Source organism: Gossypium raimondii, chromosome 4 (genome assembly GCF_025698545.1).
Source record: "Gossypium raimondii isolate GPD5lz chromosome 4, ASM2569854v1, whole genome shotgun sequence".
In the NCBI taxonomy this organism is placed as follows: Eukaryota; Viridiplantae; Streptophyta; class Magnoliopsida; order Malvales; family Malvaceae; genus Gossypium; species Gossypium raimondii.
The window spans coordinates 215,696-241,432 of record NC_068568.1 but is presented as its reverse complement, the minus strand read 5'-3'; the positions used below and the strand labels follow the sequence as shown (position 1 = coordinate 241,432).

Below are 25,737 nucleotides of genomic sequence, written 5' to 3'. Positions count from 1 at the left end.
ACGCCCTTCACTCATACGCCATCCACGTGTCATTTATTTTAAATCTTTATATATTCGGTAAATTCTATTTTATATTTGAATAAACATTTTAAAATAATATAAAATATCCTAACATATTGAACCTTCTTGAACTGCCATAACTAAAGCATGACTCGTTGATTCATATTTATTGATTAAAAAGTATACAAATATTAATTTTTAAAAATAAAATATTAAATAAATAATGAGTTCATGCTTTTTTTTTCATTTATCAACTATTTATCGAGCGAGCACAATAATTAATCTTTCGTAAATCTATTAAAAAATAAATATTATCACGAGTTTTAAAACTCTTCCATACTTGACCGACCTATATACAAATTAAAATTATTAAAATATAAAATAAATAAAATTTATGACATAATTTATTAATAATTAAATTTATATATATATAATATATTATAATGAAAAATAAATAGTAACCTGCAAAAGAATTTGTCCGGTTCAAAACAAACAAAACCGACCCCTCGTTATTAAATTATAAAATATGTAATTTACATATATTATATAAAGGTAAACCTGCTTTTGGCCCTTCTAGGAACTTTCACCAAAGGTAGAATATATACTATATTGATAAAAGATTAAAAATTAATTTAGGGTAAAATCTATCTTGTCCGAAAGAAAATAAAAAATAGCCAAAGAAATTAAAGATTCCATTTGATTCCTTCTTTTATTATTAGGGGTTAATATATCATTTAGTACCTGAATTAGCTAATATTTAATTTGGTACAAAATTAAGTATCAATTTAAAAATATTCAGGTATGAAAGTGAATATTAAAATTAAACTCAGGTATTAAATTTAAAAAAAAATAAATTTAAGTACTAAATTGAATATTGATGTAAAATTTAGGTGCCAAAATAGCCCTTATGATTATTTGTAATAATACACTCTGTTCTTGCACCTTTTTAACAGCTGAGCTTCTTATGTTTGAAACGCGGGAGACGAAAAGAAAAATATCTTCGTTGCCTTTTGGCCTTACTTGATCTGATTTTTTGATTCCTTTGCAAATCAAATTTCTAAGCTTTTGATCTCTGCTTCAAACAGGTATACATAAAAAAAAAAAACTTTTTTTCTTCAGTTTTCTCATTGTTTTATTGTGTTTACATGGTTTTAACTTTTTGCTTACTTTTGAGTCTTAGATCTGCTATATTTTTTCAGTGTTTGATCATTTTGTTCCTTGTTTTCACTTTAAAATCCCTTTATTCATGATTTATGCTAACTTATTTCTTTGATTCTCTGTTTCCCAAGTTAATGGAATCTCTTAACTTTAACTATTAGTTCAAAAGTTAAATCTTTTTCTATGCAAAAACCAAGCATGGGGTTTTCTTTAAATTGATTTCCTTGATTTTTTTTTCATTTTTTCTTATATTTGAATCATTTTTATCAATACCCATTAGTTTGGATTATTGCAGTTCTTAGCAAAAAATGGGGTATATAGGATCACATGGTGTACAAGCTTTGAAAAGATACAAATACAGTGGTGTGGATCACTCTTACCTTGCAAAATATGTATTACAACCCTTTTGGAGCCGTTTTGTTAACTTCTTCCCTCTTTGGATGCCGTAAGTTCTTTGGATTTTTTTATTATTTTAATGCTTTGAATAGTCATAGTTTTCATTTTGTTAGTGTTGTTTATCTGTTTTGAAGCACTGGTTCCTATATACACTTGTTTTGACTGTTGCTAGTTGATTGTGATTTTGATAGAGAGCTGAACCTTGAAGGAAAAAGGGAGGGGGGGGGTTGAAAGTAATAATTATATTTAAATAGGGTTTAAATTGAATATTTTATAACTGGAAGGGACTAAAGTTGGTATTAGTCCATTTCATCAAGGGGAGCCAAGGCCCCCTTTGTGTGAAAGTAATTTTGTCATCTCTATTTGTGCTTTGAATAACCATAGTTTTTATTTGCTGCTTCATTTTGTTAGTGTTGTTTACTTGTTTTGAAACACTGGTTCCTATCTACACCTGTTTGAGTGTTGCTAGTGGATTGTGATATTTGATATAGAGCTGAACTTGGAGGAAGGGAATGGAATTATCAATGTGAAAGCAGAGACGAAGCTAGAAATTCGGTTTTGGGGGGTCAAAATAAAATTTTAAAAGTTTGGGGGTTGAAAGTAAACATTATATTTGAATAGGATTTAAATTGAATATTTTATAACTGGAAGGGACTAAAGTTGCTATTAGTCCATTTCATCAAGGGGGGCCAAGGCCTCTGCCTTTCCCCTTAGTTACGCCCTTGTGTGAAAGTATAAGTTTTAAACGCTATATCATGCTTCATTTGAGCTTTAAGTATTTGCCTGTTTTTCAATGATATTTGCCGGCACTAACAAATTTATGTTTCTATATGTGTTTGCTACTCGGTTGGTTGTTCTTTTTTCCAGACCAAACATGGTATGTAATGCTTACTACTTCTAAATTGTGATTTTCTATTAACATACGAACTCGGACATGCTTATACATGTATATGCATGTTTACTATTACACCTGATTTATTTGATTACTAAATTGGTATGCTTTTGTTTCTTAAGATAACACTTATGGGATTTATGTTCTTGGTTACCTCAGCAGTGCTTGGCTATGTGAGTGACGAACTCTCTTTCTATCCTTCTCTCTGCAGTTTCTTCATTGTTGTCTTTATTTTGATTTTTGATCCCCAAGTCAAATCCTTTTTGGCTTAAGATGTCGTGTTGAAATGGCAGTTTTATTTTACAGTAATGTGATGCAAATTCTGTGTTTGAGACACAACCATTGTTGCATTGACTGTCTGTTTAATTAACGTAGTTTTCATATGTAAAATACGTATTTCAACAAGCATTTTAGCTATGTGTATGCTTTTTCTGCTATTTATCTTTCCATTCGGTTTATTTATTTATACCGATGTTCAGGTTTATTCCCCTCACTTGGATTCACCTCCACCAAGATGGGTTCATTTCGCTCATGGGTTACTTCTATTTTTATATCAGGTTTATACACCTTAAAGTTATTTCTTCTTTATGGTCTCGTGGTGCGTTATGTTTTTTACTTTAATTTTTAGTATCAATCTTTTCTGATGTATTACTAATTACCTGCTAGACTTTTGATGCTGTCGATGGGAAGCAAGCAAGAAGAACAAACTCCTCTAGTCCCCTTGGAGAACTTTTCGACCATGGTAATATTACCTTATCTCGTCTTTTCTCTTTGCTATTTACATTAGAAGTTCGTATTCTGACGAAATAATTATTTTTGGCGGTCCTGAAATATTACAGGGTGCGATGCGCTTGCATGTGCGGTACGCGTATTTAACTTGTTGCGTTACATGACAAAGGCTAATGGCATTCCTCATTATATAAAATTTGATTCTTTTCGTAGTTCGAAACCATGGCCTTTGGGAGCACTGCTATGTGTGGAAGGGACAGTTTCTGGTTCTGGGTAATTTCAGCTGTTCCATTTTACGGAGCTACATGGGAACAGTAAGTAATCCGAAGTGTATTCATTTCTTTCCTTGCAAGAAACCATGCCGTACATTGTGCAATCCTTCAATTACTTGGTTTTTTCTAAAAGTTTTTATAAATTTGTTTCCAATGTTGCGATGATTTCATGATATGTTTGAGGTTTTTTAAGTATGTTGCTTACCTCCTGTAAAAACACTCAGAGGAAAAATTCTGTTATATTGCTACTGCTTTAGTTTACAGCTTTATAAAGAGAAAAATAATCATTTTAAAGGAAATAAATCCTAATCCCTAAGAATCGATAATTGATATCGTAATTTCCTAAGAATCGATGGCGAGATTAGTTTCTATTTACAAGAGATCACAATGATTTCTATCCTTAATTATAGGATTCCAATACCATCGATTTCTATCCTTAATTATAGGATTCCAACACTTCCCTCAAGTTGGAGTGTAGATGTTAATCAAACCCGACTTGCCACTAAGTTCTTCAAACATGTTTCGTTCAAACTTTTGGTTAACATGTGCGCAACTTGTTGTCTAGTAGGTAGGTAGATGATGCATACTTCTCCGAGTGTACTTTTTCTTTTATAAAGTGACGATCTATTTCCACATGTTTGGTCCGATCATGATGCATGTGATTATGTGCTATCTTGACAATGACTGGTTGTCACAAGACATCTTCATAGGTCCGGTAAAAGGCACTTTTAGTTCTCCCATAAGTCTTTGTATCCAAACTCCTTCGCATATACCATGAGATAGTGCTCGATACTCGCCTCTGCCTCGCTGCGTGCTACCACAGATTGTTTTTGCTCCTCCACGTCACGAGATTACCCCAAACATAACTACAATAGCCGCTTGTAGGCGTCTATCATTAATGTAACACCCCATCTGCATCGGTGTAGACTTCACGCTTCGGTTGATAGTCTTCTTGAAGTCTGTGCCTTTACCAGAGTTCCTTTTAGGTATCTTAGTATTCTATATGCGCTTCGGTGCTTCTCCTCGGGGCATGCATATCTTGGCTAATAACACTCACATGAAGGCTATGTCGGACGGGTGTGAGATAGGTAGATGAGCCTTCCTACTAGACGTTGATATCTCCCCTATCGATTTCTTCTCCATCCTCATTAGTTCCCAATTTGAGGTTAAACTCCATAGGAGTTTTACCGGTTTCTTGCCCATGAAACCAACTTCCGACAAGAGATCAAGAACATATTTCCTTTGGGAAATGAAGATACCTTTTTCGACCTTGCTACCTCCATACCAAGAAAATATTTAAGACTCCCCAAGTCTTTAAGTTCAAACTCTGTACCAAGAAATTTTTCAATCTCAAAATTTCGCCGAGTCATTTCTGTTATTATTATATCGTCAACATAAACGATAAGGATGCAAGATTTACCCTCTTCCGAGTGCTTGTAGAACATGGTGTGGTCTCTTTGTCCTTGAATGTAATTTCGCTAGTCATAGCTTTTGCCGTCGGTGAACCACGCTCGTGGAGATTGTTTCAGCCCATACAAGGACTTCTTCAACTTACACACTTGGTCCTTGTTTTCTTCAAACCCTGGTGGGAAATCCATATACATCTCCTCATTTAATTCTCCGTTGAGAAAAGCATTTTTTACATCCAATTGAGTCAAGTGCCAATCAAGGTTGGCAGCAAGAGATAGCAGGACCCGAATGGTGTTTAGCTTGGCAACCGGTGCAAACGTCTCGTTGTAGTCGAGACCATAAGTTTGGGTGAATCCCTTAGCCACAAGTCGAGCTTTGTATCGGTCAATACGGCCATCGGGTTTAAATTTCGTAGTGAAAATCCATTTGCACCCTACGGTTTTTTTCCCTTTAGGCAGATCCGAGACTTCCCATGTTTCATTGTTTTTGAGGGCCTTCATTTCTTCCATCACGGCTTGTCTCCACTCAGCTGATTCAAGAGCCTCTTCTATATTTTTTGGAATTTTTACAGAATCAACATTAGTCACAAAAGCTTTGTAAGACTTAGATAAATTTCCATAGGATACAAACCGAGAAATAGGATGTTGAGTGCGCTCCTTGTACCCTTCGAATCGCAATTGGAAGATAGATGGATGGTGACGGAGGTGGGACTTCGCTTGAGCAGTCCTCGGTTGGAGATGTAATTGGCACTTCTTGTGTCGGTTTCGGAGAACGATTCCGTCGGGAGTAAACTCATTTTTTTGTTTTCCTTGATCAAGTGGTCATTGTACTTGGTGGAGGTATTGTCATTGGGAAGGACGGTGTTAAATTCTTGTCAGATAGGGAAACAACTAAATCTGGGATAGTAGTAGTAGGATCAAAGCGGTATAATGAGGAGAGTATTAAGGTCTCATCTTCATTAAAATCTCCCCGAAGATGAGATCTTGCAAAGTATGGTTCATTTTCAAAGAAGGTAACATCTCGAGAGACAAACATTCGCAGCAATGTTGGTGAGTAACACTTATAGCCTTTTGTGTAGGGAATATCCAATGAAGATACGGTGTGGGCTCGAGGATCAAGTTTGGATTGATTTGGTTGATGGTTATGGACAAAAGCTTTACAGCCGAATATTTTGGCTGGAAGATTAGGGACATGAAATAGAGGGAAGGCCTTTAAAAGAGTATTTAGAGGTGTTTGGAAATTGAGGATCTTTGATGGCATTCGGTTTATGAGATAGCGGCGAAGGATGACTTCTCCCACAAGTATTTTGGAACATTCATAGTGAACATTATGGCTCGAGCCACATCAAGAAGATGACGATTTTTCCTCTCAGAGATCCCGTTTTGTTGAGGAGTGTCAGGACAAGAGCTTTGGTGTATAATGCCTTGGTCAGAAAGGTATGGACTTAAGACGAGTTGAAGTATTCTCTCCCATTGTCGATCGGAGGGTATGTATGGTAGAGTTGAATTGGGTTCGAACCATTGAGTGAAAATTTTGGAATACTTTGGGTGTTTGATTTTTCTTTGAGTAGATAGACCCAATGACCCTAGTATGATCATCAATGAATGTTATAAACCATCTAGCCCTGTAATATTTTTCACTCACTGGCTCCCCATAGGTCACTATGGATTAACGAAAAAGGTTGGGACTGAATATGTGGTTTTAATGGGTATGGCACACGGGTATGTTTAGATAATTGGCAAATTTCACACTTCAAGGAATTAATACTTTTATTTCAAATAACAATGAAGATGTTTTTCAAATACACAAAGTTTGATGTCCTAACCTACGGTGCCATAACATAATAGTGTCCTCTTTTGCAGTGGATAGAGCCAATCCCCCTTGTGTACTGTTTTTATTCCAAATATATAGTCCATCATCAACTTTAGCAGTGCCAATCATCCTCCCGATTTACATTCTGTATCACACAACCAATTGCGAAAAATTCAACAAGAACATTTTCATCCTTAGTAAGTTTACTAATTGAAAGTAAATTACAGGACAAGTTTGGGACATGTAGGACTTTATCGAGAGAAAACTCTCATCATTTGTACTTCTCCTATTCCAATACGGTGAGTAAGAACCGTCGGCTATGCGGATTCGGATTTGTTATGACAAGGAGTGTAGGTTTGAAACAACGTGGAGTTACTGTCATGTGATCGGAGGCGCCGAATCGAGTATCCAAGGAGATTGATTATTAGATTCAAAAGCAATGTTGAGGCGTGACCTTGAATGGCTAGAGATCCATGAGTGGTGGGAGTACCAAGTATCTTATGGAGAGTCTCAAGTCGTGTTTTGGTTAGCGAACATCAAAAACATCATCGCCAGAGTGAAGGAATTAATTTCACCTTGAGTGATTCCCGATTGATATTCGAGTTATCTGTGATGTCTCGGTTTAGAGAAAATTTCATTGATATCACCCATTGGAGGACTAAACCAAGGAATTTTTAAGAAGGAAATTAGAGAAAAAATTAGGATCGAATGAATCCTAAAGCCCCGATGCCATGTAAAAACACTCGGAGGAAAAATTCATTATATTGCTACTGCTTTAGTTTACGACTTTATAAAGAGAAAATAATCATTTTAAAGGAAATAAATCCTAATCCCTAAGAATCAAGAATTGATATCGTAATTTCCTAAGAATCGAATCGAGATTAGTTTCTATTTACAAGAGATCACAACAGATTTCTATCCTTAATTATAGGGATTCCAATACCATCAGATTTCTATCCTTAATTATAGGGATTCCAACACCTCCAATGCAGGTTCTTTTTGCATATGGGTCAAGTTTTTAGCAGTGCTGATCCTTATGTTGTTTTCTTTTTGTGTGTTCAGCTATTTCACCAATACGCTGATCCTTCCCGTAGTTAATGGGCCAACTGAGGGTCTTGCTCTGATATATGTAATGCACTTTTTGACAGGATTTTTGGGTATGTTTCCTCACTTGACAGTTTACTCGTGCTTTCGACAATGTGTACTTCGAAAACTTTGTTTTACTTAGTTGTCATGCATCACATTTGGAACTTTTATTGTATATTTTTCCTCTTTACTTTTCTAATTGCGGTATCTTTCCTTTTTCCCATTAAGGTGCCCATTGGTGGGTTGAACAATTCGGAAGATCCATACCCATCTTCAGTTGGGTACCTTTTCTTAATGGTAAGTTTTTATTTTATTTATCTATTTTTTAAGTCGAACCATTATCGGCTAATGACATCACATGAACAAGTTTATGATGGATTCACTAGATTTTCTGATGAGATTGCTCCAACTTCCTCAATGTATGATAGCCATCGGTAAAAGTACCTTGGAGGCTCTTGTATTAGGAGTCTGATTGCATTTTGCCCTTTTTACTAAAAAATGTGTAAATTTGTTCCCATTAGATTAAATAGCAAACTGGCCTTTTCTGTTAAAAACTTCATCCTGACTGATGGAATAACTAGACAGTTACATGTGGCGTGCCACGTGTACCTATAGTTGACTGATGGAATAACTAGACAGTTACATGTGGCGTGCCACGTGTACCTATAGTTGACGTGCAGGGATCAATTTTTAACCGTAGTATTGGATGGAATTTTTAACAGAAGACTAGTTTGTTTTTTGATCTAACGAATATAGACTAATTTGCCCATTTTTTGAGTAGAAGGGGGCAAAATGCAATTCAACTCTTAATACAATGGCCTCCATTAATCTTTTACTGATAGTCACCATATGCTGATTTGGTTCTTCTTTTAATTATCATATTCGTGTTGCCGTTGTTTCGGCAATGTTCCTATTCTACTATCTTGTGTTATTATTTTTCTTAATCATATGTTATTTCCAAGTATTTCTTTAGCTGCCAAGATCTAGTTGCAAATGTCAGATTGCATTTTAAAATCATTATCTTCTAAGTAATAATGATTTTATCCCTATATCCGTATAAGCTCTGCGAATTATTCTTGCTCTATTGTTATTTTTATTATTTTATTCAACTTACCTTTTCTCCTTTAATCTCATTTACTTGATTGTTGTTTTACCAGTATTTTCAACTTGTATTATTGCTTATTTAATTTTTTTCTTCTTTTTGTCATTTAGAAATTTCAACATACAGAGTTGTGCTGTATATTATGATAGCATTTGCTGTTATACCTACTGTCGGCTGCAAGTAAGTTTCTATCCATATTCCTAATACTTGCAATTTAATTCGGGGTTTCACAGGGTAGCTTCTCGTGCTTTCTTTTCAACATTCTCGTAGCCTTATAGTCGAGATGTGGATTGTTAGGCTCAGTTGCTTTGACATTTTGCGGAACTTTAGTTTCTCTGTTTTAGCCGGTTTTAGTCTTTATGTTGTAGCTTATCATGCTTTCATTCCAGCATTCATGTAGCCTTACACGAGAGCTTTCGATTACGAGGATAGTTTTCAATGACCCTTCTTTATTTTTTTCGTTCACCTCATAGCTTTGAAATCCAAATATTAAATGATTACCTTGAGATTTTAGCTTCCAACGTTTCCGTGCATGAAACTGTCTCATATCAATCTAGGTTTCTTTACATTATCGTTGCTATGGCTCTTTGGTTAATGCCATCATAAGCTTCTCTTACGTTCTTGTACGTTTTCTTTTGCAGTATACAAAACGTCCATAAGGTCATTCAGGCACGAAAAGGAAGCATGTTACTTGCATTAGCAATGGTAATCGTGTTACTTAATATGTGTTTCTTCCTTCATTCTGTGTATGCTTAATTGCTTAAAAGATGTTTTCTTGTTCTTCCTTGGCAGCTTTATCCTTTCGTTGTACTCATGGGAGGAGTGCTTATTTGGTAAACCAAAACCGTCCATTTTAAAATTTAGCAATGTTTATTTTCTTTTCCGGGCCTTAAATGGACTATTTTTTTTCAATGTGAAGGGATTATTTGTCGCCTTCGGATATAATGGGAAATTACCCACACTTGGTTATACTAGGAACTGGACTTGCATTTGGGTTCCTTGTGGTAAGATTTGCTTGGTTATACTTTGTCATCTAATAATCGGGTTGATTTTGCTAGTCCTTTTCGTATTTCTTGTTTTCTTCGTTTCTTTTTTCCGTTCTAAAGCTTCTATATTTTCTTCTAAATGTGTTACTCATAATTCCAATTAATATGGTTACCGAGGGATTCTTTTTTTCGACAGGGACGGATGATTTTGGCTCACTTGTGTGACGAACCCAAGGGACTAAAAACAAACATGTGCATGGTATGTAGCATTCTTATACGAATCAACATAATCTGATCAAATCAATGTTTGTAAAGGCTTAATAGAGCTGAGCTTAGAGAAGTTCAGCCATGGCTTCAATAATATTTAATCAAGCTGCTTGAGCTTGCATGATCTCGATCTTAGATTAAGCTCAACCGAGTTTCAAAAAATCTACTTGTCCATGAATGTGTAGAAGAAGCAGTATATTGATAAAGAAAATATATTTTTTTCCAAAATCAAAAGAGCGATTGGGTTGAAAAAATAAAGGATTTCTAACCGTCTTCTTATCCTATAACGAACATAAATCAATTAGATGGCAAAAGATAGGATAGAGAATCCGTTGATGAATCCGCCTGTCTCCGAGGTATCTATTCTTTTCCTACTATAATACCTTGTTTTGACTGTATCGCACTATGTATCATTTAATAACCAAATAGATCCCCTATCTTTGGTTCAAATCGAATTTGAAATGGAGGAATTTCAAGTATATTTAGAACTAAATAGATCCCGCCGACACGATTTCCTATACCCATTTATTTTTCGGGAGTATATTTATGCACTTGCTCATGAGCATGGTTTAAATAAATCGATGATCTTTTTTGAAAATCAGGGTTATGGTAATAAATTCAGTTCACTAACCTATTCTTTCGTAACTAAAATGGTAAACTCTTCTATGTATGTTTTGTTTGCAGTCGCTCTTGTATCTTCCATTGGCAATTGCAAATGCTCTTACAGCTAGGCTGAATGATGGGTATGTATGTTACGTTTTGCATTCTGACACTATATTTCTCTGAGAATTTGTTTTTCATGAAGTAACCTCATTCAACACTCATGTCTGACGATAAAAGTATCATGCAAGCTTTTGTATTAAAATTCAGATTGCATTTTATCTCCTCAACTCGAAAAATGGCAAATTTGTCTTTGTACATTAGATCAAAGAGTAAACTGATCATTTTGTTAAAAATTTCATAAAATTCTACCTTTAAAAATTGGCCTATGTACGCCAGTATGAGGTGCATGTTGCATACCATGTGTTATTCTCGGGTTATTTCGTTAGTCATATCAATTTTTAACAGTACAAATGGATAAAAATTTTAATAGAAAGTATCAATTTGGTCTACGGTCTAACGTATAAAGATTAATTTGTCCATTTTTTGAATGAAGGGGATAAAATGCAATCTAACTTCTACTGTAGGGGCCGTCATGATACTTTTACTCATGCTTGACACATACTCAGACATGTGAATTAGGATATGATCTTACACATATACTTGAGGCCGAGTAACATATTTCTAACTTGATATATCACATGCCTTTTCAGTTCTTCTCGGGGACATGAATGCTAATTGATGTTTACCTTTCTTTTTCTTCAGTGTTCCTCTAGTTGATGATTTTTGGGTTCTTCTTGGTTACTGTGTATTCACGGGTATGTTCGCCTTTTTAGTTACCATCCATTATTCTTGTACGGTGTTATATTTTGCCTTATATTTCTGTTTTCATCAAACAGGATCACTCTATTTACACTTTGCCACATCGGTTATTCATGAAATTACGACAGCTTTGGGAATTTATTGCTTCAGGTGAGGAACATCTTTTTCGGACAATCAATTCTATGTCAGGCTATCAAACCTTGTTCAATGCAAATTGTCACATATTGATTTGAATCATAAGCACGTATGCCCTCTCGAAAAAAAAGTTTATTCGAAGTTTCAGTATGATGACTTCAATGATATGCAAGTGTAGTCGGGACATGGAAGCTTCTTAAGTTAAATTAACTCTTTTTAACTGGTTAGGTTAATCTCGTATGAAGCGGTATTTGGGTATATTCTTTTACTTTCCCGGTAACTTGTCTCGGTATTTGGGTAAAGATTCTTGGTATATCTGTATGAGTGTATCTATATGTTTGTTTATTGGCTCAATCCGAGTTTTGACATTTTACATTGCAGTTTTCTAATCATTATCCCTTGGCTTAAATCACAGGATAACTAGGAAAGAGGCTTGAATATCAAGAATGGGTGACAAAAGGTACGTTTTTTCTCGTTTCCGAACCTTGGTGGTCGAGGCTTGAGATTGCTACAACGTTTTAAATACATGTTACAATTTGGTTTCCGAGTTTGATCACACATTCAGACTCATTTTTACAGGTTTCCTCGATGCCGAACCAGTTCATAACTTTTGTTCAGGCAGAACAAGAAACGCTGCTGCTGAAGTGATTCAGGTATTTTTTGTCGATGATTGCTGTAGCTCATCAACATTGTTATAAATGTTTTGTTAGAAACAGGAAAGGAAAATTTAGATATGCAAAACTCTTCAACCTATGACTTTTGGTGTATGAGTGATTCATTTTATGAAATCAAAGTTTTTGAAGCATATATTGCAAAAGGGGTGAAGAGCCGATGTCCCTGCCTGGCCCGATAGGTTCAGGCTAATGGGCTGAGATCTTGATAAAATTCGGCCGGCTTGGGCCAGAGAGTTGAAAACACAGTATAATAATATAAGTGTTAGGATTGGAGGAAGCTAGTCGAGCACGAATTCAAGAATGAATGGCAACTTTAAAAAAATTGAATATACTCATATCGGACATATATATGTATCTGACGTTCGCCTCAAGTATGGATAACATAGTATTGATAGCATATGGAACTCAATTGGAGATTTTGGATTCCGTAGATTTCTTTTTTAGGTGTTAAGAAGCAGGGTTAACCATCAGTTTACAATCGAAAACTCTCACATATGGAAGGATTTTGGGATATCGATTCTGTCACAGGCATGAGCTCAGAAGTAATCTTTTTGAGCTTGAACTAAGTTATCAAGAAGCCTTTCCCTCCGGTATGAGTCGAAACAAGCAAGGGTAGACGACATGCTTGGCATACTAATGCCCGAATTAATAGAAAAGGAAACGACTTTTCTCCAAGCGGATTGTTGTTCCATAATCCCCTTAGCAAACTCGGGATCGACAAGGAGATTAGCCAAATTTGGGTTTCTATCGTAAGCCTTCTTTATACGGTCCGGGAAAACAGCATGGATAATGCATCCCCCTTTCCAAATCCGAGCTAACTCCCCGAGTTTTAAGTCCCAACTCTTAATGCTCTTTGCACGTATCAAGTTGATTCATTGTGCATAACCACAGATTTTTTATGTATATAGAGCTTGTCTCACATAATCAACTAACTTATTTTTATCGATAGCTACATCAGCCATGACACCACCATGGCCCCGGGATGTGAAAACCTTAGCAGCTTCGATTCTCTCGTCTTTTAAACCACCAAGGAATCTCGAATCAGGGGACACTGCTATTGTAGGAGCTGCGACAGATAACTCGGCAGCTTGTTGAACTGTCCATTTCCCAGTACCTTTCATTCCGGTTTTATCCAAAACCTTGTCTACCAAATATCCTTCTCCTTTGTCATCCTTAATTCCGAATATATCTGCAGTGATCTCGATTAAGAAGCATAGAAGATCCTCATTATTCCACTCAGAGAAAACCTGGCGTTATTCTTCATTAGAGAGCTTCCCGACTGATTTCAATACATCGTAAGCCTCGGCAATTAACTGCATATCACCGTATTCGATCCCGTTATGAACCATCTTAACAAAATTACTGGATCCTCCCTTGCCAATGTAGGGCCGCTGTCCGTAACTTGAGCTGCCACCTTCAGAAGGATATCTTCTATATATTTATAAGCCTTGTAGGAACCTCCGGGCATCAACGAAGGTCCACGCCGAACTCCTTCTTCACACCACCCGGAAGCTCCCATTCCGCCACGGATTTCTTTCTCCTCTCCGTGTTTTCGTATCACTCGTTTCCCGTCGGCGATAAAATCTCCTTTCTCCAATAAACCAATCAGGTTTTAACGGTTTGATTTATGGGAGGTCCGGCTTTCACAAGCACGATTACAACACGCGGTTTCTGGATTGAATGGACAAAGGATTCGGGATCGTGAAATCCGTACAAAGGGAGATTTCCGATTCTAGTAAGGGAAACCATTATTTTCTGCAACATAAGAAATTTAACACCATCAGTCAAATGGCATAACTATTCAAACATTATACATACATACATATGTACACAGAGAAACAAATACACAAACGGGTGTTGCATATCGCTATATGCATAGGCTGTAAGGCCAGGAAAAAACGTCTGTTGAGACCCGCAGCCAATCTGCGAGGTATTGTCTGCTTTAGTCTAAAAGCCTCACGGTTTTTTCCGTTTTATCGATGAAGACCTGACCTAATACGAGAGGCTTATGAGTTAAAATGGATATTAGATCAAAAAGCATATTGATTATTTTCATTAAAAATTTCATTCATTGGCGTGGCTGACGAAATAATGATAATAGTAACAACATATATACCACATGTTGGCATACATGTGCAGTTTTTAACAGTAAAACTTTTATAGAAGGATCAGTTTGCACTTCTGTTCTAACATACATGAATTAGTTTATCTATTTTATAGTAAATGAGGTAAAATGTAATTTGACTCTTAATATAAAAACTTCTATGGTATTTTTACCAAATCTAACATATATGATAAATTTCGATTTTGGGACAGAAACCAAAACATAAAATTCTAACATCAAAGTCTGATTCAAACTTTAATGTCCAAGAAGCACCAATCTAAAAACATAAAACAAATTTCATCCATAAACCCAGATAGAAAAACATAAAACAAGACGACCCAGATCAATAAATCTAAAAAAAATTGCATTTGGACATTAAAAAACAGATAAAGCAAACAATTTTGACGTCAACTTGAAGTAGGTTTTGCACAAAAAAGAGAAATTTGGTCTGAAATTACTTGCTTTGGGAGTCGAAAATTTTTCCTGGTTTGGTTGTTAGATTCTATTATCATTGACTAATAAACAACCAAGTCCGTGATGGCACTGGCACTACCATTTTGGGCTATTTGCAAATTTAGTCACTTTAGTTTGGGAAAATCTTATTTATGCACCATAGTTTAACTTTACTTTTCATCTTTTTGGAGTAAACTGCACCAAAGAGGTATTTAATAATGGTAAGTTTTCGGTCAATGATGGTAGTGGCAGCGGAGAGGTGGAGGAGAAAAAGAATAATTTTTTAATAATATATATTAAAATTTATTATATTTTTTAAAATATTTATGAGTTGTTATTTTTTTAATTTTTTTAGAATTAGAATTAAATTGAGATAATATGTAAATTTGAGGGTTAAATTTTTTAAAACTACAATATATAAATGTTGAGAGTTAATTTGGCTATAATATCAACTTTTGCGCTGTCACCACATCTTCTCTTCTTTTAAGTTAATGGAATTAGACTAAAAATAGGCAAGCACGGTTAATTAAGTGATTATTTTGTAACTTTTTATTGTTGGTTAACAGGCATGCAGAATGATAGCATAAGAGCCAAATTGATTTAAAAAGGATAAATTACTAAATTATTAGTAACTTTACGTTTTTGTCACTCAACTTCAAAAAGTTATAAAATAGTTACTGAACTATTCGAAAATTTTATTGAAAAATATTGGGTTGTTAAGTCTTTTTTTAAAATTTGGCTAGCGAGCTTTAAGCGATAATTCTGCAATTGATACGGTTGATCAGTACTCATCGACGAGTAAAAGAACATACTTTAGGTCCAAGTTAATCTAACAATCAATGTCGGAGATTGAAGGAAAAAGTTGTTTGAATTTTGATTTGCAGATTCATGACGCTCAAAGTTATTTCATAAAAATCTAAATTATAGAAGAGAAGAAGAAAGAGAGCTTTCTATTGGTGCAGGCGGTGCGAATATGGAAGGTCATACAACGATGATTTTAACAATCCATTTATTTAAATGAAAACTTTTGAACAACGTTGTGATCATTTTGTAACATTTTGAAGTTGAGAGACCAAAACATAATTTACTAATAATTTAGTGACCTTTGGTGTAGTTTACCCTTTAAAAAAATATACAAATACCAAAGTAATAATTTAGCTATAGTACAGGGGCTAAAAGAGGTATTAAGCCTAATATAACTGGGTCCAATTGTAAATAACAGTAATAAAATCGGGCTTTCTATCAAATGTAAGACCATCCTGGGTCAAAGTGGCAATCCTTTAACCTACACAAACACAGGCAGGAGGATTCTGAAGTTGTGCTTTAAATTAAGTGAAAGGGAAAGAAAAAACGTACACAAATTACGGGGACGGGCGTAAGCTCGCCTAAATTCCGAAATTAGAAGCAAGTTTCGGCGCAAAAAACCCCTAATTTGCGGCGCCAGGTATCGCGGCAAATCCAGGTATTGTTGTGCAACCCTTTTGTGATTTTCTGGTTCATGATTGGAGTCTTCGTGTGCTTCTTTTTTTTTTTTTTTGAATTTTGAATGTTGGAATTGGGGGTTTTTGTTTTATTTCGATTGTTGAAAAATGTAAGAAAAAAGAAAAGCAAATTTAAGTTGTTCATGTTGGCCCAACACTGCGGCTAATGGTGGCTTCTATGTTTATGAATTGATGATAATTGTTTTCATTTTTGTTGGTTCGTGTTTGATTGTTTGTCGTGGGCACTGTCGAGAAGGAGATCGTGATGGTGGTTGAGAATTGGTTTAGATAATTTATTATTTATATTGTAATCTTGCATGTGATATTGAGTACAGGTATATTTGTTTATAGGCTATGATCGGCCTGGTCGGCCGGGGACGGAAATGAATCTATTGCCTTCACCGTAGTGTATAGAGAATAGTCTTCTATAGGTCTTAACCGAATGGAAACCATAGCTGAAAACCATAGCACTAAACTCCCAAGAAAACCCCAAAACCAACCACGGTCAATCCCGAACAATCTTCAACCCCAGCGTTTCCCCACACACCATGATGCACCCGATATTTCTCCAACAGTTCGAATCCTTTGCGACCTCCTTACCCGAATCTCTCCACACGATATTGAATCTGCGCTTTCTTCCACTGGGGTTATCCCTACTTCCGATGACATCCAACAAGTCCTTGGTTTTTCTTACAATCAGCCGTTGTCTGCCATCAAGTTCTTCAGGTGGGCCGGGTGCTTCGTCAAGCCCTCTGCTTATGCGTGGAATCTTATAGTCGATTTGCTTGGGAAGAATCAAAGCTTTGAACCGATGTGGGATGCTATGCGCTCCATGAAGCAAGAGGGTCTTCTTTCAACTACAACGTTTGGCTCTGTCTTCAGCAGCTATTGTATTGCGCATAGGTTTAGTGAGGCTACCATGAGTTTTGATGTCATGGATAGGTACGGTGTAGAACAAGATGTTGTTGCAGTCAATTCACTTCTTAGTGCAATTTGCCACGAGGACAATCAGATGTCGGTTGCAATAGAGTTTTTTGATAAGATCAAGATGAAGATCCCACCTGATGGGGATACTTTTGCCATTTTGCTCGAAGGGTGGGAGAAAGAAGGCAATTTGGCTAAGGCCAAGAACACGTTCGGCGAGATGGTAGTCAGAGTAGGATGGAGTCCGAAGCACATTTCTGCTTATGATGCCTTTTTGACCACGCTTGTTCGTGGCTCTCAAGTCGATGAAGCTCTCAAATTTTTGCAAGTTATGAAGAAGAATGACTGCTTACCAGGTTTGAAATTTTTCTCTAACACTCTCGATATTCTCGTCAAGCAAAATGACTCAGCCCAAATAATTCCATTGTGGGATACAATGGTGGGTGGTGGGCTGGTGCCCAATTTGATTATGTACAATGCATTGATCAGTGTGTTATGCAACAACGATGACGTGCATGACGCTTTCCGGTTCCTCGATGAGATGACATTCCACGGAGCTTTCCCCGATTCTTTGACTTACAACATGATTTTCCATTGCTTGGTGAGGAATAAGATGGTTCGCGAGGTGGGGAAGTTCTTTGTCGAGATGACCAAGAACGAGTGGCCTCCTACAAGTTCTAATTACGCCGCGGCTATTAAGATGTTGTTGGAGAACGATGACCCCGAAATGGCAATTAATATGTGGAATCACATGGTTGAGAATCATGTCTCAACGCTCGATGAAAGCGCTAATGAGTTACTCATCGGGCTTTGCAATTTAGGTAGGTTAGTAGAAGTGAAAAGATTTGTCGAAACAATGCTTGATAAAAGAATTAGCATATACGATTCGACAATGGAGAAATTAAAGAACCCTTTTTACAAAAAGGGTAGAAGTTTTAGAGATAAATATGATAGTCTTTCAAGGGAATGGAAAGCTATGAAGATGTCATGATATGAACATCTTTTCACATATTTTATATAGAATTTTCTTTGTTACATCTTTTCTCTCATTTTGATGACATGTACAGCTGTGGTAATCGTTAACGAGATGAACTTTATCTAGTAAATGCAGCTCGTGCTATTTTTTTTTTCTTTTTCAGGTTAATATCTCCTTGCCTATATTGTTATGGCAGTTGTTCTCTTGGTATATTTTCTTTGTCTCCCTTTTGTGTTTTCCCTACTTGTATTGCATGTTGTGACCCAAATGACTTGTAAAGTTTGGGAGATTTTATTGCATAACATGACAATGGCATTCACCCCCGAAATGGCAATTAATATGTGGAATCACATGGTTGAGAATCATGTCTCAACGCTCGATGAAAGCGCTAATGAGTTACTCATTGGGCTTTGCAACTTAGGTAGGTTAGTAGAAGTGAAAAGATTTGTCGAAACAATGCTTGATAAAAGAATTAGCATATACGATTCGACAATGGAGAAATTAAAGAACCCTTTTTACAAAAAGGGTAGAAGTTTTAGAGATAAATATGATAGTCTTTCAAGGGAATGGAAAGCTATGAAGATGTCATGATATGAACATCTTTGTCACATATTTTATATAGAATTTTCTTTGTTACATCTTTTCTCTCATTTTGATGACATGTACAGCTGTGGTAATCGTTAACGAGATGAACTTTATCTAGTAAATGCAGCTCGTGCTATTTTTTTTTTCTTTTTCAGGTTAATATCTCCTTGCCTATATTGTTATGGCAGTTGTTCTCTTGGTATATTTTCTTTGTCTCCCTTTTGTGTTTTCCCTACTTGTATTGCATGTTGTGACCCAAATGACATGTAAAGTTTGGGAGATTTTACTGCATAACATGACAATGGCATTCGCCTAGATGACTATAATTTTGGATCTTTGTCTTGTTTTTGGTGGTAATATTTGCTTGAGTTTCGCGTTCGTGTCGGTATTTGATAGTATGCAACATTGCAATAGAGAAGATACATAGCTTTTTTGTGGTGCTATAGTAGGCTTTTGAAAGAAAATTGGATGCAAAGTACATGAAGTTTCTTCATGTATTCAAAGGGTCATAATCTCATATCGATTTATGGATATGAATCGAATCCATTTTGTGCTTAGATTTTTTTTTTCTTTTCTAATTCATTTTTTAAGGATTGATTTTGGTCGGATTTTAAGGATTTAGGCTAGGATTGGTTTGGCTGTTTTTTTTTTTTTTTGTTTGGGCCATATTTTTGGGCTAAGAAATTGAAAAGCTGGTTTTTTTTTCAGCTGTTCAAATTTTGACGGTTTGGCAGTTCGAGTTCGGTTTGTAGTGGTTTGCTCTTGAAACGGTCTAAATATTCTATCTAGACCGGTACTCCAGTTAGTTCCCGGTTTGACCGGCTTGTTTAGTTTGATCCAGGTTAGGCAACTATGGTTAAAACTGAACTAATGGGGTGCTATTAACCCTAAACACTAGTGTATTAACCCTAAACGTTTTTTAAACCGGAGAATCGCATCGATCGAACCGAGAACTAGTAGGGCATCAATCCAGAGTGGGGTTAAATTGGTTGGCCTACGAATTTTTCGAAATTGGTTGAATTGGTTTCTCGTCTTTTTAGTAGTTTTGTATTTTTAATTTTTATGATTTTTAAACAATTTGTTTAATTTAATTGTCTGAACTATTTAGACCAATTGAATCAAGAATCAGTAGCTTGATTTGTTCGACTTTGGTTTAGTTCTGAAATCCTTGCTTAAAGTTTGTTCCAATAACCAAAGGTAAACAATAAAAATGGTCTATAAGTCAAAATCATTCTATTATGCGGCTAAAAGTACTATTTTCAAAATCGGATTGATTGATCAGACCAGTCCAATCAAGACATTGATTTAGAATAAGGGTTGGATTAGTTAACTTGTAAAATTGGTATGAATTGCTTAAAGTGTGTTCCAATAACCAAAGGTAAAAAAAAATCTATAAGTCAAAATCATGCTATTATGCAGCTAAAAGTATTATTTTCAAAATCGGGTTGATCAGACCAGTCCAATCAAGACTCGGTTAGGATATTGATTTAGAATAAGGGTTGGATAGTTGACTTGTAAAACTGGTACGAATTGGGCTGAAAAATTGATTGAATCGATTCTCTATTTTTTAATATTTGTGATTGTTAATAATTTATTTAATTGAACCAATCTAATTGAGAGTTAGTGTTTGATCGGTTTCATCACCGATTTAAATCTCAAAACTTATAAATCAATACCATTAATGTAATTTTTCCTAAGAAACAAATGTCAACTAAATTTAATTCTAAACCTTTTACTTCATTTGATATTTTAATTCTTTGTCCTTTTAAGTCTTTACGTCTCGTTTAGGTTTCCCTAAAATTACAGCTTCGTTTATTGTTTAGGGATAAAATAATATTTAATCCTTCAATTTGAATATTTTTCAAATTGATCCCTAATTTTTTTCACATTAATCTTAAAATTTAGATTTTCTCGATTTGATTTGATCTTTGAATTGGGATTTCACTCCTGGAAATCTTTAAAAAATTATATAAAATAAAATGCACAAAATCATAAAAATATTATATAATTAAAATTTCTTTTTAAGTGATGATAAGATATAAGCTTAGAGTAATATGTCATCACACTTTAATGAAATACACGAGTTGAGAAAATTTTTCAAAATTTGAGATTAATATGGAAAAAAAATAATAATAAGAGATATCAAAGTGGAAAAATTTATCAATTCAAGATTAAATGTTATCCCTCTTGTTTATAAGATCAGAACATTTTCAGCTCAATCTTTGGATTGTTTACCTTTGAAAGGAAAATAACAAACTATTATTATTATTATTATTTTTATGATTGTGTTAAATTATAAAAACTATATAAATATGAGAAAATATTGATACACGGTTAATAGAGTTTTAGATTCTACAAGCAAGATTAATGGTTTAACAAGGACATGGCAATTTTAAGGTTACTTGTGGAATTAAAAAAATACGCTATGAGTATACTAAATACTAACCCTATAAATATTGGATATTATTCTATTTATTGTCAATGGAGTAAAAAACTCCACAAGCGGGTTTAGGATGATGTCAAGTATCTTTTAAATTATTTAATTATTATTTTATTATATCCTAAAACAAATGGCATCAATCTGATTCACTTGTGAATTCTTTTACTCAGATGAGTGTATAGGATAATAGTCTATAAATATTAGTAATATATATTTATTAAACAATAAAACGAACTGCTAAATTACATAAATTAAACTTTGACTAAGAGACTAAAAATATTTAGAAAACCTAAATTTAAATCACATTGACCCAATTTAAAAAATCATATTTTTGAATTTTTATATAAAATATATAGAAAATAATACAAACCTTGAAACATTAAAATCTTTATCCTCCTCCATAAAATATATCATAATCTAGTATTAATAAAAATATTTTTTAACAGTAATTTCGTTATAAATTCTTACCATATATGACCTTTTTGATACAATGCCTAGAACTACTCATAGCCCCTCTTAACTCTTAAATAAGATGATAATGCGCTTCAGCACACTCGAACCCACATCCTCTTGCACTGACAACAAAACCGATGCTAATCGAACTAAGACTCAATTGACAATAAAAAAAAAATTTGATAAACAATTAAACAAGCTACTAAATTACAGAAATTAAAATTTGACTAAAAGACTAATCATGTATATTATCTAAAATCTCAAGTAGTAGAGTTGATATTGCTACAAGTAATGGGTCTCATTGATAAACATATTAACATTTGACAATATTGCTATAATAATCAAGACCTACTACAAATCATAATAAATACAATTTTCATCAATTTTTGAAAACAATTTAATCTTACCCTTTAATTTTGGAATCAATTCTATGTTTGTTTGTTTTTTAATTTTGGAATAAATTCTATTTAGGTATATTTTTGTGCATCTATAAATGGATGCCTAACTTTTTGGTCCATGGATGCCTAATTTTTAATAATTATCTTGTAGTTGGTTCATTCACTTTTTGTTGCTGGTCTAAAAATTTAAATTCCAATATAATGAAAATCAGGGTGGGTTTGGATGAGCGATTGGGTGCGGTACGTTTAGCCTACTTTTTGTCTCACGTTACAGTGTTGTTACAATATCTAATCTCACCGCTACCGCTGTTTTTACACTAACCGCAAGTAAACGCACCGCCCATTCAAACTCACCCTCATTTTAATATCAACTATCAAGTATCTAAAATTAAATATATATTAAATTTTTAATCATATTATTTGTGAAATGTTATAGTTTTTCTTTAAAAAATTAAAAACAATTTAATTAATACATATAATTAATTAATATATTACAAAAGATAAAAAAAATATCATGATTTATTGGAATTGAAATGATGATTGAATTAATCAAGTCACTAATTCTTAGTCCGGTTTTAATTAAATAAATTTATGAAAATTAAAAAAGTTATTTAAAAAAATAAAACCTAGTTCAACGGGCTTAAAGCGATTCACTCAAAAATCTATTCAACCATTTGTTTCAATTAATTCCAATCAATATGGTAGATTTAGTCCCGAGTAAAAGAAAGATTAATATGTAGTTTACCTCCATAACTTGTTCAAAAATACTAGTTTGTATCTAAATTTGTTGGTACATTCATATTACCATCTTTAGTTTGCGTTGATATAACACTGATGATGAATTTTACACTATCACATGACAAGGTATGTGTCAGATATAAATTTTTGTTAATATGTATCTCAAATACAAGTTGAAGTGACAAATTCAGCTACGTATTCCAAAAAAAAAAAAAAAAAAAGACCAGTCAACCTGTTAGTAGGCTTTACATATCCTACTTTACAACAATACCAATTCATTCATCTTTCTAAACAAGCTTTCCTCTCTTTCAAGTGTCGACCATCAACCGACCAACATGTTCGCCACCGCCGCCGCCACCGCTTCTCACCCTCACATCTTAGTGTTCCCATACCCAGCACAAGGCCACATGCTTCCCCTCCTAGACCTCACCCACCAACTTGCCCTTAGAGGCCTAACCATCACCATCTTAGTCACCCCTAAAAGCCTCCCTTTCCTTTCACCTCTCCTCTCTACTCACCCTTCTTCCATTACACCCCTCGTTTTCCCTTTCCCTTCTCACCCTCTCATCCCACAAGGCGTTGAGCATGTTAAAGACCTTGGCAACAGTGGGAACCTCCCTATAATGGCCGCTTTAGGCAAGCTTCATGACCCTTTACTCAACTGGTTCAACTCTCAGTCTAATCCACCAGTTGCCATCATTTCCGATTTCTTCCTCGGTTGGACTCAACGACTCGCGACTCAGTTACAAATACCCAGACTCACTTTCTTCGCTTCAGGTGCGTTTGTGGTCTCTCTATGTGATTATATGTGGTCCAACATTGAAAAACTGAAGTCTTTGAGTGAAATAAAGCTTAGTCATTTACCTGGTTCTCCTGTTTTCAAGCCAGAAAATTTCCCATCCTTGTTTAAACACTATAAACAATCAGACCCTGATTGCGAGTTTGTTAAGGATGGGATTTTAGCAAATACAAAGAGTTGGGGCTGTGTTTTGAATTCATTTGATGCTTTGGAAACTGAATATATTCAATGGTTGAAGACATACGTAGGTCATAATCGTGTTTATAGTGTTGGACCAGTGAGTTTGATAGGCAATCGGGGAGATTCGGATCCGAGTTCGGGTTCGGACGGGGTCATGACTTGGCTTGATCAATGCCCTGATGGTTCCGTTGTTTATGTTTGTTTTGGGAGTCAAAAGCTTTTGAGGAAAGAACAAGTGGAAGCTTTAGCTAATGGGCTAGAAAAGAGTGGTACACGTTTTATTTGGGTGGTGAAACCGGGTACGACCAATGGGTTCGGAGATGTACCCGATGGGTTCGAGGAACGGGTTGCGGGTCAGGGTTTGGTTATAAAAGGATGGGCACCACAGTTGTTGATATTGAACCATAAGGCAGTGGGTGGGTTTTTGAGTCATTGTGGGTGGAACTCAGTTTTGGAAGGGATAGTGGGTGGAGTTATGATATTGGCTTGGCCTATGGAGGCTGACCAATTTGTGAATGCCAAGCTTTTGGTTGATGAAATAGGTGTGGCTGTTAGGGTGTGTGAGGGTGCTGACTCGGTTCCTAACTCGGATGAATTGGGTCGAGCCGTTGCTGAGGCAATGACCGAGGGTGGAGGAATGAAGACCAAGGCGAAAGATCTCAAACAAAAAGCTTTGGCAGCAGTGAGCCATGGGGAAAGCTCCATGAAAGATTTGGATAGAGTTGTGGAAGAATTGGGTCAACTTAGAGGGTGATAAGTCTTTTATATCAATGTTTTTAAATTATTATTTTAAAAAGTTATAAAATAGTTATTTAGACATTCGAAAATTTTTAATTTAAATCACTAGATTTTTAAGTTTTTCTTTAAAAAAATTCATTTAACGAGCTCTAAATGACGGTTTATTTGGATTTTGGTTTGTAAATTCATGCGATTCAAAATTATTTTATTAAAAAAATAAGTAAAATAGAAAGGGGATGAGAGTTTTCGATTAGTGCAAGTGGTGCAAATAAAGAAGATCGTACAATAACGATTTTAACAATCTAGTGACTTAAATAAAAACTTTCGAATAGTTCAATAATTATTTTGTAATTTTTAAATAAACAAACACCTTAAGGAAACTATGGTGTGAAGAAAAATATTTCTAAACTATGTTGTAATAGATAATCTAAACCCATATTGTTCGAGACTATAGCACTTTTCATCGTCATTGGACTTTTGCAATCTTATGTTAACACTTAAATCAACTCGCTACAAATTTTCGTATTTTTTTGACTCGATTTCATTTTTTGCCACCGTCATTGGATCTTTGCAATCTCATGTTAACATTTGTATCAACCCGTTGCAAATTTCTGTACTTTGCAGCTTCACATTGTCCATCTTTAGATTGCATGATTTTGGATATGACTTGTCTGTCAAGTCTTTATTTTTATTTACATTCTCGGGATGTTTGTTGTGGTAAGGAGGGTTTAGAGGCTTGGTCTGTTTAGAAAACATATCTCGTTGTTTTGTTTAAGTTCATTTTTTGGACTTATATTTTTATTCAAATCTTTTCATTTTTAGAACGAGTTTTTAGGCTTGATCGGATAATTCGACCCATGGTTAAGTTTAGTAAGAACAAGTTATACTTAAAATGCTATTCAAATTTATTTTATTCTAAATCATATATAATCTATAATAATTTATCTTCATGCACTACTTAAAATAATCATACCGATTATACTTCTAACTCTAAAACAAATTTGGGTATTTACTCATGAATTTTAGTATTAGCTTTTGCAAAAGATGTGGGTTTAATGATGTAATTTAAGTTGGTTTTTTAGTTCTTTTACTTTTCAAATTTTAAAATTTTAATCGTTACCAAATGA

General features: G+C 34.8%; 3 protein-coding genes and 1 pseudogene across 5 annotated transcripts; 3 read left to right on the top strand and 1 right to left on the bottom strand.

Annotated features, from left to right (window-relative positions):
* The first annotated feature begins 916 nt into the window (after positions 1–916).
* On the top strand, positions 917–12,472 carry LOC105779514 (choline/ethanolaminephosphotransferase 1). 2 transcript variants are annotated; one of them, XM_012603295.2, is made up of 20 exons: positions 917–1,085; positions 1,454–1,603; positions 2,422–2,431; positions 2,569–2,619; positions 2,926–3,003; positions 3,113–3,188; positions 3,286–3,308; positions 3,389–3,489; positions 7,732–7,826; positions 7,984–8,052; positions 8,968–9,037; positions 9,499–9,562; positions 9,650–9,690; positions 9,777–9,861; positions 10,040–10,102; positions 10,795–10,853; positions 11,476–11,528; positions 11,610–11,682; positions 12,083–12,127; positions 12,247–12,472. In XM_012603295.2, the coding sequence occupies exons 2-19, from the start codon at positions 1,467–1,469 to the stop codon at positions 12,102–12,104; spliced, it is 1,170 nt and encodes a 389-aa protein (XP_012458749.1). In that variant the 5' UTR covers positions 917–1,085; positions 1,454–1,466; the 3' UTR covers positions 12,105–12,127; positions 12,247–12,472. The 2 variants fall into 2 exon arrangements, with proteins under 2 accessions (XP_012458749.1, XP_052484983.1); XM_052629023.1 differs by lacking the exons at positions 917–1,085; positions 1,454–1,603 and having other exon boundaries at positions 1,824–2,619; positions 12,233–12,472.
* Positions 12,473–12,653: 181 nt separating this feature from the next.
* LOC105779513 (6-phosphogluconate dehydrogenase, decarboxylating 1-like) lies at positions 12,654–14,920 on the bottom strand (annotated as a pseudogene).
* Positions 14,921–16,162: 1,242 nt separating this feature from the next.
* LOC105780328 (pentatricopeptide repeat-containing protein At1g77360, mitochondrial) lies at positions 16,163–18,441 on the top strand. Of its 2 annotated transcripts, none has more exons than XM_012604586.2 (2): positions 16,163–16,360; positions 16,731–18,441. In XM_012604586.2, exon 2 carries the CDS (start codon positions 16,822–16,824, stop codon positions 18,292–18,294), a length of 1,473 nt encoding a protein of 490 aa, XP_012460040.1. In that variant the 5' UTR covers positions 16,163–16,360; positions 16,731–16,821; the 3' UTR covers positions 18,295–18,441. The 2 variants fall into 2 exon arrangements, with proteins under 2 accessions (XP_012460040.1, XP_012460041.1); XM_012604587.2 differs by having other exon boundaries at positions 16,715–18,441.
* A 4,646-nt stretch (positions 18,442–23,087) lies between these two features.
* On the top strand, positions 23,088–24,691 carry LOC105779944 (UDP-glycosyltransferase 89A2). The gene has a single exon (XM_012603969.2). The coding sequence runs from the start codon at positions 23,229–23,231 to the stop codon at positions 24,624–24,626; it is 1,398 nt and encodes a 465-aa protein (XP_012459423.1). The 5' UTR covers positions 23,088–23,228; the 3' UTR covers positions 24,627–24,691.
* The last annotated feature ends 1,046 nt before the right edge of the window (positions 24,692–25,737 follow it).